At 42.6% G+C, this 15,916-nt stretch overlaps 1 protein-coding gene across 1 annotated transcript in view; it reads left to right on the top strand.

The window, feature by feature from the left end:
* The window catches only part of LOC306923243 (neural-cadherin-like), a gene marked incomplete at its 3' end in the record, with an annotated part of 255,371 nt that overhangs the window by 173,923 nt on the left and 65,532 nt on the right, over positions 1 to 15,916 (top strand). The window contains exons 10-11 of the mRNA XM_079501275.1: positions 2,879 to 3,049; positions 4,858 to 5,033. Coding sequence (XP_079357401.1) covers positions 2,879 to 3,049; positions 4,858 to 5,033 — 347 coding nt within the window. The remainder of the gene's footprint in view (positions 1 to 2,878; positions 3,050 to 4,857; positions 5,034 to 15,916) is intronic.

Raw genomic sequence — 15,916 nt, 5'->3', positions numbered from 1 at the left:
AAAAATATTACAAATGTTTGCAATTTTAGAAGATCTACAAACTCACACATATATATATATATGTGAAATCTACAAGCTCATGGCGATGTGCCAACGCAATGTGAGTTTGTAGATCTTCTAAAATTGCAAACATTTGTAATATTTTTTAAACATTTAGATATATATTATATAGAGCTTATAGAATGAACTGTATAGTGTTAAAGTGGTTAAACTGATTTTGATGTTATAAATTATTATAACTCATTTAGCCTTATATTAGAAGCTGTTGGACAGACACACGTATGTTATTAGAGCTTTATTGGAGTCGATGGACCGCTGAATCCGTTGCCCTCATGAACGCAAGCTCTCAAGGGGTTCAAATCCGCCTCTTGACGTGGTGGTGTGCCCTGCTGTCTTGTGTCTTCGACATTTATATTAAAGCATAATAAGATAGAGAAGGGCCCTTCTCAGAGCGCAGATCTCTGCCTCAAGGCCTATATCAACCTGGCAGAGATAATTAACAGATCAAACCATATCATCTTACACGTATGCCTACTATAATTGACTCCTCATGACTCTGGGGTATTAGTGTTCAAATCATAATACATGTCAAATCACACCAGTGAGGTGGACTAACTAAGACAGTATGTTCAATGTTTAATGCAGATGTTCTGAAGCAGTGGAAATCTCTCTCTCATAGCATCGTAGTCGAAGATTTTAGTTGGAATATTTTACTGAATTCCAAATGCTACTCACAGTAACATGACAGGGAAAAAGCTAGAAATCGAAGGACATGTCATATTTAATCTGAGTCCACTAATTATTTCATTTTAAACCGCTAAAGGGTAGTTGTGCTATCCTTGTACACAGACAACGTTAATTATGAATGAACGCTTGATAGACAATGGTGTTCTTTTTTCAGTCATTAAAATATTGGCAGGCTCATTTTCTCTCCACAAAGCAACTAATCTTAGCATGTAATAGGCAATTTACGGCAGGTTTTGTGAACAAATATAGAATGAAATAGCTTGTTTGCTCGCCTTGTTCATTTATTTATGGAGGATGGATAATTTGATGTCTAGAAGAATAGCTTCATTGCCACTAAAAGTCAAAAACAAAAGGTACAAAAGTATTGTGATCAAAATATACTTAATAAGAAATATTCCTTATGCAGAATGATCAGTTTCACAATCATAGTACTGGATTGTAATTAGTAATGCATTCATGTGTTCATCACTTTAATGTTACAGCTGGTAACGCTGATGGTGATTTTAATTGCTTTATATAGTCCAGTAATTAAAGAACAAAACTCCTCTCAGGTTGGACAAAATTGCTTTATTTTGTTTCTCAACTGCTTATGACAGGACATTAGCTCTACTAGCCAGGATAAAAAATCTACCCTAATTAGGGGCTCAGGGGTAGAGTTTCCGAATGGTAACCGCAAGGTCGCCAGTTCAAACCCGGGCTCCCCCAGAGTTAGTGTCGAAGTGTCCTTGAGCAAGACACTGAACCCCTAATTGATCCTGATGTGCTGGTTGGTGCCTTGCATGGTTTCCGCTGCCATTGGTGTGTGAATGTGTGTGTGAATGGGTGAATGTAATGCACAATCTATGTAAAGCGCCTTGGATAAAGGCGCTATATAAATATACATTTACCATTTACCATTTAATCCGCTCACTGCGGATTGTACCTTGTACCTTAATACAAGATGCCACCATTGACAACCTTTTATAAGGAAATATAAACTAAATGTCATTATGCTTTAAGTAGCATGTGACGTGTCAAACTAGGGGTTTTTCATGATTCTGAATCCATTCCAAGCTTTAGTTTTGCATGATAAACACTCCTTGGACTAAATTCGGCCATAGCTACTTGCCCAAATGTACCCAAAATGTGCTGACCTGTTTTTTTGCAAAACTAATGCTTGGAATGGATTCAGAATCATGAAAAACCCCTAGTTTGACATATCACATGCTACTTAAAGCATAATGAAATTTAGAAAATGTAGGGTATTTGCAGTGAGCAGAATAAGGTAGGTTTTTTATCCTGACTATCAGAATAGCTGAGAAACAAAATAAAGCAATTTTGTCCAACCTCCATTTAATTATTGGACTAACATGATCATAAATCATTATTTATTATTTATTTATTTTTCTCCTATGAGTCCTATATACAGCTTTTCGTCACAACTCATGTCACATTTGCCATTGACAATGAAAGGATAATTTACATAATTTAGTCATATGTGTCTGAGCAAATCGCCATACGGACATACGGAACAGTATAGCATACAGCCTGACATACAGTATAGCATACAGCCTGACATACAGTATAGCATACAGCCTGACATACAGTAAAGACAATACATATTTTACAAATACATTCATACTTCCTAACACCCAAGTGTTGTGCCCTTGAAAACTATTCTTGAAAACTTGTTTGAATATGTTAACCTACTGTATAATGCTGCATAACTGTGGTCGGCTGTGGCTCAGGAGGTAGAGCAGGTCGTCCAAAGATCCATGGCTCCTTCTGTCTACATGTCTAAGTGTCCTTAGGCAAGACACTGAACCCCCGCATTGCCTCCAGTGGTCGCCACCATTGGTGTGTGACGTGGGAAGTGAGGACGCTGGCGTTGACTGTTCGCCGCTTCACCTCCCAATGTATGAATACATGGACCATTGTATACGCTTTGAGTAGGCACGTACAGTACATAGAAAAGCACCATAAAATGCAATCCATTATTATTATTATTATAACTGCTGATAATGATGTCATCAAAAATAGCCACACGATTATGTTGGTCTTGCTCTGGATAGAAGTAAAGTAAGAGTACTAGTGCAAATGTGTTCTTAAGTACAGTACTTGAGTAAACGTACTCTCCTCCACTGTTTTCCAGGTGAGATCGTGACGGCCAGGCGCTTCGACAGGGAGCGCCAGAGGGAGTACTCCATCACCGTAACGGCCACCGACTGGGCGGAGGAGCCACTCATCGGTATCTGTCAGCTCCATGTCCAAATCCTGGACCAGAACGATAACAGCCCAAAGTTTGAGAACCTGCGCTATGAGTGTAAGTGCTGAACAATAGAGTGTTCATTCATTTAAAGCTGCATTACGTGACCAATTTGTCCTACGCAGGATCTGGAGCCTGGTGCCAACCGTCACTTGAAATAAAGCATCCCTTATTTGGAAATTGTTAACTAAAAGACATTTGAACCAAAGTAATACACTTTATTTATAAAGCGCTTTTCAAAACAGAGTTACAAAGTGCTTTCCATTTGCATATAAAAAGGCAATACATCAGTTTAGAGGCACTTACTGGAATAAAACAATAGAAATAAAGCGTTACAGCATTACACAGAAGAAATAAATAAACAATACAAATACAACAATTCCACATAATGAAGACAATACAAAAAAAACCTGCGTGAATAGGTGGGTTTTTAACAGTGATTAAAAAAGAGCTACTGAGGTTGCGTCCCTCAGGTTCTGGGGTAGGGCATTCCACAGGTATGGAGCCCTGGCTGCGAACGCCCGGTCACCCATGGTGACTAGTTTGGTTTCATGGGAGACAGGAGACCCTATACCCACCGATCTGAGGGTGCGCGGGGGGTTGTAGGGCTTTAGCATGGCAGAGATGTAGGTAGGGGCCAGGCCTCGCACAGCTTTAAAAGCTGTCAATATCATTTTAAAATCAATTCTAAAATGTACTGCAACCAATGAAGGGAGGCCAGTACAGGGGTGATGTGTGACACATTTAACACAACCAATGACACACGTATTTCAACTTCAACCGCTCATATACATACAGGCTGTAACCATTGTAAACCATAGAGTATATAAAGGATAGAGACTGAACTGGAGCGCTAGCCCCGCCCCCCCCCCCCCCCCGCTATTCATTTCAGTGGAAGTTGCTCAGTGGTGTTTTGAAGCACCCGGAAGACTTCCGGAAGTATAATTATAACTCAATGGCTCGAGCGAGCGGAAGTTTAGCCTATTCTAGCCCCGGACCTCAATTTTGAGGTCCGGCCTTTTCACGTGACGTCATGAACGTCCGTCCACTTCCATTAAGTGCTGCAATTCCACATTTCGCCAGTAGGTAGTGGCATCTTCAACGTTGGATAGCCTTACTGGGGGCTTGTTGTAAACCCTCTAGAATTAAACTGGACCAACACCAAATGTCTTTGCCAAAAATAGTAGATAAAGTAAAAAACGCACCAGTGTGCAACCACATTAACGCTTGTTTTAACAATATCACCGTTACTTGATCTGCCTGACGTTTCTTGCAGTCCCGTTTTTCGTTGTCACTGCTCAGGGTGGGACAGTGTCTCTGCTCTGTAAAGTGTAAAGTGTCTTGAGACAACTTTTTGTGAATTGTCACTTTAATAAAATCGCATTGAATTAACCCATTTTGACCTGAGATCAGATTCTAAAAATGTCTTCTACATCCTGACAGTTTTCTGAAAAAGCTATGTTTCTATGTCAGTCGTTCTTCGATTTTTCAAAAATAGCAGACCTACAAGCTTGTAGCGCGCCACTCGGTGGCGCGCTATGAGCTTGTAGATCTGCTATTTTTCAATAGCTAAAGCATAACATGATGCTAACACCAAAAGGGGTTCCCGCCCAAAATGGGTTAAAGCATATTTACCTCCTCACCTTTAACACCTACCAAAAGTGTGAGCCTATTCATGCAACTAATCGATAACATCATCGCGTTTGTGAGCTTCATCTCGCATAAGCAGCTATTATCTCTCACATCGTTCATTATCTGATAGAGATTGATCTTCATGGCTATCATCAGGTCTGGCAAAACTTTTGCATTTGTGGAGATATAAATATAATGGAACCACAATGTCCTCCTGTCGCTCTGCCTTCCAGACTTCCTCAGAGAAGACACTATGATCGGCACCAGTTTCCTGCGCGTGGCGGCCCACGATGACGACTTCGGTACCAACGCTGCCATCACGTACTCCATGTCCCTGCAGGACCAGCCCGAGTACCTGCGGGTCAACCCTGTCACCGGCTGGGTGTACGTTAACCAGCCCATATCACAGGTCAGTCCAGAGGCTGGGTGTACGTTAACCAGCCCATATCACAGGTCAGTCCAGGCTGGGTGTACGTTAACCAGCCCATATCACAGGTCAGTCCAGAGGCTGGGTGTACGTTAACCAGCCCATATCACAGGTCAGTCCAGGCTGGGTGTACGTTAACCAGCCCATATCACAGGTCAGTCCAGAGGCTGGGTGTACGTTAACCAGCCCATATCACAGGTCAGTCCAGAGGCTGGGTGTACGTTAACCAGCCCATATCACAGGTCAGTCCAGAGGCTGGGTGTACGTTAACCAGCCCATATCACAGGTCAGTCCAGAGGCTGGGTGTACGTTAACCAGCCCATATCACAGGTCAGTCCAGAGGCTGGGTGTACGTTAACCAGCCCATATCACAGGTCAGTCCAGGCTGGGTGTACGTTAACCAGCCCATATCACAGGTCAGTCCAGGCTGGGTGTACGTTAACCAGCCCATATCACAGGTCAGTCCAGGCTGGGTGTACGTTAACCAGCCCATATCACAGGTCAGTCCAGAGGCTGGGTGTACGTTAACCAGCCCATATCACAGGTCAGTCCAGAGGTCAAGGGTTAACTATGATGATAACCCTGACCCTAACCCAGAGGGTCAAACCTGTCACTGATTCAATAGTTATTCATTATTAACACAATCTTTGCACACGTTTTTAGCCCATTTGCCCAGTTTGCCAAAACGAGAAATCTCGTTTTCGATTAATGTTATTTAATCCAGTAATAATAATAATAAAGAAAAAAAATATATATATATACCGTATATATATATTTATTTTTTGTACTCAAATCAAATACATCATGAATGTCTGTAGGGTCCCACTCCGATCAGACTTGCAGGATATGGGGGTGCTATACCTTTGGTTGCTTTGAAGGCCAGCATCAGAGTTTTGTACTCTGTGTGGGCAGTGACCGGGAGCCAATGGAGGGAGCGGAGAAGGGGTGAGACATGAGAGAATTTTGGCTGGTTGAAGACCAAGCGAGCTGCGGCATTTTGGACCAATTGGAGAGGCTTAAGTGTGCATGCCGGTAGGCCAGTAAGGATGGAGTACAGTACAGTACAGAACATATGGCCAGTAGTAACAGCGCTTATGCACATTTCTGGTGAATGAGGAAAGTGAGTGAATGAGGAAGGTGAACTATTTGGTCATTATTGTCTCCACCAGGCCGAAGGCATGGGGAGAGAGTATGTTTTGCACTCTGTGTGTCTGTCCGTCCGTCCGTGTGTCTGTCCGTCCGTTACCAGCTAATCTCCGGCACCGTTGGCCCGATCCATGCCAAAGTTTGCACACACACTCCCTAGATGCCAACAATTAACCTCTGCCCCATATTTTCCATAACGGCCTGTTATAGCGCCACCAAGAGGTTGACTTTTGTAAAACATGTGTTTTTGCTATTACTCCTCCAGATTTTGTCCAAAAATCCCGCAAATCGTTACACAGTATCTCTGTCATGTGCTCAAGACGGATCTGTCCTAACATTGGCTTTCAAAGTTTGCAGGACTGGCCTGTTTTGAACGAAAAGCCTCAAATCATGAACGCAGCGTACAATTTACGTGAAATATTTCACACACTTTTCTACTAGGCTGAGGAATATATCCCACCCTTTTCACCTTGGCCTGTTATAACACACACACACACACACACACACACACACACACACACACACACACACACACACACACACACACACACACACACACACACACACACACACACTTCTCTCTCTCAGATCATGAGAGAGTCTGACTCTAGTATGGACCCATGCAGGTGGGGGTCTGACTCTAGTATGGACCCATGCAGGTGGGGGTCTGACTCTAGTATGGACCCATGCAGGTGGAGGTCTGACTCTAGTATCGACCCATGCAGGTGGGGGTCTCTAGTATGGACCCATGCAGGTGGGGGTCTGACTCTAGTATGGACCCATGCAGGTGGGGGTCTGACTCTAGTATGGACCCATGCAGGTGGGGGTCTGACTCTAGTATGGACCCATGCAGGTGGGGGTCTGACTCTAGTATGGACCCATGCAGGTGGGGGTCTGACTCTAGTATGGACCCATGCAGGTGGGGGTCTGACTCTAGTATGGACCCATGCAGGTGGAGGTCTGACTCTAGTATGGACCCATGCAGGTGGGGGTCTGACTCTAGTATGGATCCATGCAGGTGGGGGTCTGACTCTAGTATGGACCCATGCAGGTGGGGGTCTGACTCTAGTATGGACCCATGCAGGTGGGGGTCTGACTCTAGTATGGACCCATGCAGGTGGGGGTCTGACTCTAGTATGGACCCATGCAGGTGGGGGTCTGACTCTAGTATGGACCCATGCAGGACTCTGGTCATCTATTTATATAGAGTGTACGGGGTCAACATACCCAAAGAGGCCAACGTCAACCAACCACAAAAGAAAAACATGTCCGTTAGCTGGTTTAAATTAAACTATGTCATTAAATCATATTTCCTATTGAGGAATGTGGAAAGACCATTCTTTACAATTATGCATAAATGTCTGGGCAAGAATAGCTTCTTGTATAATTTAGCACTAGCTTTGTGTGTGTGTGTGTGTGTGTGTGTGTGTGTGTGTGTGTGTGTGTGTGTGTGTGTGTGTGTGTGTGTGTGTGTGTGTGTGTGTGTGTGTGTGTGTGTGTGTGTGTGTGTGTGTGTGTGTGTTGCGTGCGTGCGTGCGTGCGTGCGTGCGTGCGTGCGTGCGTGCGTGCGTCCTTTGTCCATCAAAGTGTTTCGCAGTGAGATACTAGAAGTAGGTCACGACGTTGCATTGATTTATTGGACTGAATATAGTTTTCTGCCACTGTGTCATTAGTTTTTGTTGAGCTTTTGATGTTATTACAGTAAGCTGACAGTATGTGTTGTGGGTTTACAATATGCTGTGTGTATTCTAAGCCTGTGTGAAGGTTTATTTGCATTTGTAACATCCTTAAAACTGCTCTGGCATGAAGAGGCGTTTTATATCTACACAACAGGAACGTGTTTCTGCTGAGATTCATGTGATTTATGTTTTAGATAAATATTGTTTTGTATTATTGAGTTCATTATCTATATATTTGTTTACTGAGTACAACACTTTGGTTGATTGATTGATTGATTGATTGCTTGATTATTATTAACAGAAAAAGGCACGGTGGTGCAGATTCATAGAAAAATAATGCTAAAATGATAACCCAAATATGCCATCAGGTCTTCCATTAATGGCCCGAGTTCAACACTGTTGTTTTAAATGTGTTCTGTAAATAAAGTGGATTGGATCTAATTTAAGTAAAACTACTACTACTACTAATAATAATACAGTAATAATAATATTACTCATAATGCTAATAATGTAACCAACATTTACTTCCAATATCTCAACTACCAAAATGCATTGACTTGTGCTTTATGGATAGACCTAATTAAGACAGGGAGTCTTAAGTCTATCCATGAAGCACAAGATAAAATATGCAGGATGTGTCAAAACCTCTTAAAGATGATGGCTGAGACATACCGTACTGTAGAAACTAGCAAGTAGCAACACAGAGTCCTGCTGTGCAGTTTGGAAATAGTCATACATGTGAGCTGTAAGGAATACATTTCGTAATAACAACAATTCCTCAAATAACAATCTCTCAATGCAGATGCTGTGAAACAGTTTCTGCCTGAGTAACAACAATACCGCAGCAGAGAAGAAACAAAACCATTTGAGCTTAAATTGCAATACTTTCTAGGAAATAGATAAATGAGCCTGTGTTCCTTCCTTGGCAGAGGCGGGCGGCTATGTGTCTACAACAATGCTACATCTTCTGTTTCATGGATAGACTCGCTTTATGATAAAATATGCAGGGTTGTCATCTTAAAGAGGTTTTGTCAAATATGATGGATGACACATATACTGTCAAAACTGTGTCACCTAGCTATATAGATTTCCGGTGCCGTTTTGAAATACCTGCCAAGTTGTTCATGTGATCTGTATGTAATTTGGGGATTTAGCATTGCGTTGTGTTCCCCTGTAAAAAATGCTATCTTGTGCCACAGTCTAAATCCCTAAAACACCTCTGCTACCCGTTACATTATGCATAGGTGTGGTTTGGGCGTTACAATAATTAAACCAATCACCGTGCCACGGTGCCACATGCCTTTATGAGAACACATTATCCATTACTTACTTACTTATGCTCTTCGCCCCCAATGGGGCATAAGGCATCGATAATGTTCCTCCACCTATCACGGTCTTTGGCAACCAGTTGCGCCGTGCCCCATGAGAGACCCATCTCCAGCAGTTCAGCCTCTACCGTTCTGCGCCAGGTGATCTTAGGTCGGCCTCGTTTCCTTTTCCCTGGGGGTGTCCATCTGAGGGCCACTTTGGGGATCCGCTCTGGGGGCATTCGGAGTACGTGTCCAAGCCATTTTAGACGACGGTGCTTAACTTCTGTGGTGACGTCTCGGCAGCCAATCTTTATGTAGAGGTCTTTGTTGGAGATGTTGTTGGGCCAGAATATACGGCAGATCTTCCTCAGGCAGCCATTGTGGAAGGAGCTGACCTTGCTCATGTCGCACTTGGTTATACGCCAGCACTCAGACCCGTACAGTAGCACCGGCTTGACCAGGGTGTTGTATAAGCGGATAATATGAGAACACATTATCCATTACCCATTATTATGCCCAGTGATATCTTGATTTACACTATGGCTCATGGAAGAGCGACACGTCGCTGCCTTGAAATTCATGTATATTTGATACAGAGTTTTGTGTGTCAAGTAGCTCCTCCAATACCAATCCCAGAATGCACTGGATGAGTGGATGAGAGGATGAGAGGAGAAATCCGGTGACCGAAGGTCGCAGATAACTATGAAACCTTGCGTTTTTGTCACAACAATTCCCGTCACTCTGTCATGTCACCTAACTCAAATCCCCGTCGCTCACCCCAGGCAAGCCCCCAGGTCATCTTGACATCAGCCCCCTGGTCACCCCAGGAGCCCAGGTCATTGTGACATCATCATGATATCAAGGACCATATAAGACAGGGGTTCTCAACCCGTGGGGCGCGACCCCTCGAGGGGTCGCCAAATTATTTTGGGGGGTCCCCACATTTTTTAAAAACAAAGGGGGGTTTTTGGGGGGGGGGGTTTTCAACTGAATGGCTGTAAAGTGGAAATGAATAGTTTACATATAGTACACCTAGTACATACACCTTCCCTAATGATTATGGTTTCAGTATTTATTTATGGTGTATTGTCTCTATTATTAAGGTTATTGTAGCAGTCAATTTATATTGGGGGTCGGGAGTGGGCGGGGCGGGGGTCCCGAGACGTTGCCAAAGCATTTTCGGGGGTCCCCGGCCAAAAAGGTTGAGAACCCCTGATATAAGATAGCACCGCTGCGGTGGTGTCCGATCCAAACTTAACCGGGATGCAGAAATGTCTAACCCAACGATATCCAGTTTGTAAAGCCAGATATCACTGAGGACATTTGGGTTGTAAGGCCAAATATCCTGTCTCGTCCGGAAGGCAATGGAGTCTCTCGGGAGGAGCATAGCAAATGCTGCTAGCTCCCTAAGATGCGTGTCATGGGGCTAAATATGTATTAAAAAATACAAAATGTTATAGCGATTTCTTTTTTGATAATTTACTATAGTCCTACTAGAATATACTACTACTGAATATGAAGGTAGCCTACTGGGGGGAAGCCTATGTGTTATAGGCTCAATATGTCCGTTTGACACATTCAGTAGATCCCGTGATCTTTTGTGGCCAGATGTAATTTCTTGGTCTAGTAGGACTATAGTAAATAATACAAAAATAAATCGCTATAACATTTTGTAAAGAAATACACTTTTATCCCCATGTTCGAATGCCCCCACCCCCCTGTCAAAAACGGCTAAAATCCCTAAAACGAAAGAAAGCAGCAAATAAAAAAAATAAAAAATAACACTCACACTGGTGTGTGCAACCCACTACCCTTTATTCTAATAACAACCTAAAACATGAATGCTTTCTCCTAGCAGACCAGTCCATGCTTTCAGTTTTGTCAGCAACTGTTCCATTTATATTAATATTAAATCTTTGACCCATATTTTGGCCACTATGGCACCCAGAACCATTGAGATAGAGAGAGTTGTGCTATCCGTATTCACTCCATTGGCCCAAATGTAGCAACTCTGACCTCTCTCTCTCATTGACACAACTCTTTGTACTGTATGTACCATACATGTACAAATACAAATATATGATCAATAAATACAAATGTTACACTGAATGATAATTTCATTGTAACCCTTTATTATAACGTTGTTACTATATTGACATTCGATTTACAGCGTTGGTTAGTTTATTTATTTCGGTCATTATTTATTTTTAAACAAAACTTTTTAAACCTACAAACAACTTCAAAAAGGTGACTATTTGGCAGAAAAGGTATGGGCTGAAGCCAAAGCTTATTTTACCCACCGTATTACCATTGAAAATTAAATATACCACAGTAGCATAGCGAAAATGTAATAGCAAACAAAAGAAAATGAACTGTCACAAAGCTTCAAATATTACATTTCAGAACAGATGAAATAAAAAAATAAACAACATTTAGTTTTACATTAGTTTTTTTGCCGTATTTATATTAATTTGAATATCTCTGATGTACTACTGGTGAGAGTGCAGATAAGCATTTGCATATCAGTGGAGTGAGTGGTGTTCAAATCGTTCAAACATTGGGCCCCGACACACGCCAACATCCACAATTACATTCTGTCTGCCATCTCATGCCTCTGTACCACCTGTCTCTTCTCTGTACCACCCATCTCTGTACCACCCATCTCTGTACCACCCATCTCATGCCTCTGTACCACCTGTCTCTTCTCACTATCCTGTCAAAATTAACCAAAAAATAAAAAAAAAGTGAAGCTCTAGTTACATAATATAGTTGTATGGAGATGACAGCGCAGGCAAGGGGGAACTAATTAAACATTTTACTGACACCAAGGGGAATACAAAATGCGACAAATAGGACCAGATGACCGCATTCCGTAGCCCTGAATCTGTTTTGAGTGACTGTTGTAGAAGTTAGCTACGTCCTGTCAAGTTAACCTACTTAGAATGTAGGAGCTTGCCCAATCAAATGCAACAAAACTATCGCTCTATTTTGGGTAAACAGGCGACAGGACAAAGTGCAATGAACAGCAGGCAGAGTATCCACTGTAAAGTGATGAAATGGGTTTGAAACTTTGAATAGATCAACTATTTCCGCTTGAGACCCAAAAGAGACATTCTGTATCTTCCAGGGACATAAAAATACACATTATGAATTCACCACTTACAGTGGCATCACATTGCATTGATGTGTTGTGAGACAAAAACTTTGGAAAAGGTTTTTTGTTCAGGTTCATTTATTTGTTTGTCCCCGTGGGGCGATTTGGTTTACAGCCAAGGCATATAAGGTAACATGAAACACAAAAACACAGTAAAAAGGCACATAAAACAGGATGGCAGTTCAAGGTATCAGTGTAACATTGTAATTCATAACATTTTCAGAACAGTATAAATAACAGTATAAATAATTCATACAAGCGAGTCAGGTGACAAGTTACCTCCTCCTCCTATCGGCATTTAGAGCCTGGATAGCTACAGGCACGAAGGAGAACTTATTGTTTTTTTGTGTTTTGTAAATGTAAAATATAAACGGGATGTATATACTGTGTAACGTATTTATTTTCCCAGGTTGAGGGATTCATATCAAAGTGAAACAGACAAGCATAACATAAAGTGGGTTCGTGTGACTTTGGTGTGCCAACCAAAGTGACAATAACATTATGGCGAATCCCCAAAATACAAAACTCGCAGCTGTGTCCCAGGAAATTGTCCTGGCATGCCTCGATTGCCTCGTGCCAAGGTCCCTGCCCCGAAATAATCTAGAACCCAGACTCTGGGCAGTATTATGCGTGTCTTAAGTACCAGGTCTTATTACTTAACTTAAGACCTGGAGGCGTGGTCAATGCTGTTTGGCCACTCAGAATAGCCAAATGGGATTGATCACGCCTCCAGGTCTTAAGTTAAGTCACAAGACCTGGTACTTAAGACACACATAATACTGCCCAGAGAGTCTAAATGCCCCACTAGCAGCCCCTAAAGCAGGTCTAAATGCCCCACTAGCAGCCCCTAAAGCAGTCCTCCTTCTTAAAGTAATACTTCACCCCAAAAATAACCTTTTTTTTATTAAGTGGTGCAACCACTTCCTTAAGTGTGTGTGGGTGGGTGTGTGGGTGGCTGGGTGGGTGTGTCTGAGCACGAAAACACCAAGTTTTTTTTTCATCACCTGTGCGCAACCTAACACACACAAACACACGCACATATTAACTGTATATATGGTGATTTCAGGTGTGCCAGTACAGTACAGTACAGTACAGTACAGTACAGTACAGTGACAGTACAGTACAGTAGAGGGTACAGTAGAGGTACCCCCACACGGTAACTCTGTCATTTCTCAACCGTTTCGGATGTGGGGCGGCTCGCCAGAATCGGGCCGGCACCCTGGGTGCGTTCCTGTGGGTCTGGACCCCCCCTCAATTACTCACCCTGTGAAGCCTTGAGTTCATGGAGGGCCGTGTTGTGTTGCATTTCTCTAGATAGTGAATGAAGAATCCACAAACAGAGAATTATACTTGATGAACTGAAGAAGATAAGGGTCGAAGATTAACAACAGAAAAACTGTTTAACACCCTCAGTATAATCCAAGTGTCTTCATTATCATCCTCCAAAACACTGCATTTTCTATCAAACTTCACTATGTGAAGAAAAAAAGGAATGAACGGACGTGTGTGTGTGTGTGTGTGTGTGTGTGTGTGTGTGTGTGTGTGTGTGTGTGTGTGTGTGTGTGTGTGTGTGTGTGTGTGTGTGTGTGTGTGTGTGTGTGTGTGTGTGTGTGCGCACGCATCGTGCTAGATGAAAGGTGTGTCATTTCCCTCGTGTTAAAGTTTGTACACTTGTACAGTATATATATATATATATATATATACTGTACAAAGCCTAATACAACTAAAAAAACGTTGCATGGATGCACCTGGGACGTATCCTCAGTGATGTATCCTGAGGTCAACGGGGTTTCGGGTCTCTCAACATCATACCCCTCACTCAGGCGACCCAGCCGGGAGTGATCAAGTCCCGACTTACGTCCCAGTAGCTACCCTCAATCAGTCCCACTAGGGAAAAACCAGGGCCACACAATCCGTTGGAACTACTCCAGAACTACTCTGCCAGGGCTGGGAGGTACACTTCTGGCGCATAATACAATTCACAATTGAATTCCAAAGTGAGTCAGATCAGTTTCCTATTATCACTATATTACAGTGTGATATTATTGCATGTTCTAGTGGTCCCCTTTTTAGCTTGAGACACAAAAGAAAAATGTCACGTCTCCCTGGGACCCAAACTAGTGAAAATAGTGGATCTATAAAGCACACTTGCAGATAGGCTATTTTCACGAAACGGTCAAATCCGACGACCTCCGTATGGTCACCACTACGTGTTCCTGGGCTAAACGTAACCTCAGTGAATCCCAATCTGCGAACCCCAACGGCAAAAAAGGAAAAACAGTGCCCTCTTATGCCCTATTATGATCACATTCATTTTAAAATGAATGATAAATTAACGCTATATGTTTCTAGGCTTTCTACTGGTCCTACTGAGTGAAGACCCGCCTCCCTGCGGTTGCAGCCAATAGCATTCATTTCCGGGTTGTATTTCTGGACAGGATATAGAAAGATGGCAGATTTGAAATCACTGCCAAATAGGCTTCATTTACCACCTGTAGTAGAGTCTATGGCCCTCATTTATCAACGCGCTGAACGCGGTGTACGCCCAAATTTGGGTGTACACACCGGGTGTACACCGGGTGTAACCCTAACCCAGGGCCTAAGGGCGTGACGCTGTCTATTCATTTTTACAGTCTATGGTTGAACATAACATGTTTCTTGCTCTCACCGTTTCTTGCATTCACCTATGGGGCGGCAGTGACCTGATGGGAACCGCAAGTTTCCCAATTCGAACTCCCCAGAGTTAGTGCCGAAGTGTCCTTGAGCAAGACTCTGAACCCCTAATTGCTCCCGATGTGCAGGTTTATGCCTTGCATGGTTTCCTCCGGCATCAGTGTGTCGCTGTGCGTGAATGAGTGAATGTAATGCACAATCTATGTAAAGGTGTGTGAATGTGTGTGAATGGATGAATGTAATGCACAATCTCTGTAAAGCTCCTTGGATAAAGGCGCTATATAAATGCACCATTTACCGTAAAAGGCTTCATTGGGTGACTCATTTAGATCTTGGGATGATGTATTGAATACATCATCACATGATGCCCCTAAAAATATATAATTTAAATATACAAAAGGCATCTGCCACTTGAATTGATTTGACTTGATTGATTGACATCAAAAAGGGCCTGTCAGCTCAAACCCACAATGCAATATCTTCTTTGTTTTCAAGAGTGTTGTGCACAAACGTCAGTAGCATTACAAAATTATGTACAAAAAAACCCCCAGCCAATTCCATTTTTACCCTTCTTTTATATGTAACATCAGCACCACTATTCCAAAGGTACATTTCTTTAAACTGTTTTCAGCAATGGGATAAAAACAAATTGGTGGGTAGATCTTGTTTAGCTTTGCATTTTGAAAGTAGCTCTGAAGTCACCAAAGTGTGGGCGGCGGGCTCCCCTGATGTATTCCTTTAAAGACAATTCAGTCACTCAAATAGTTAGGGTTCGTCCTCCTCGGAGCATTAAAGTGCTCACGCAGTGAGTTTCATGTCAATCTGCCCATTAGATTTTGAGATGTCTTGTGTGCAATTGAAAGTTCTGGTTTAACCCATTTTGGGCGGGAACCCCTTTTGGGG

The sequence above is a fragment of the Electrona antarctica genome (genome assembly GCF_951216825.1).
Source record: "Electrona antarctica genome assembly, chromosome: 5".
NCBI classification, from domain to species: Eukaryota; Metazoa; Chordata; class Actinopteri; order Myctophiformes; family Myctophidae; genus Electrona; species Electrona antarctica.
The sequence above is the reverse complement of the archived record's forward strand: the minus strand, read 5'-3'. Positions and strand labels throughout refer to the sequence as shown.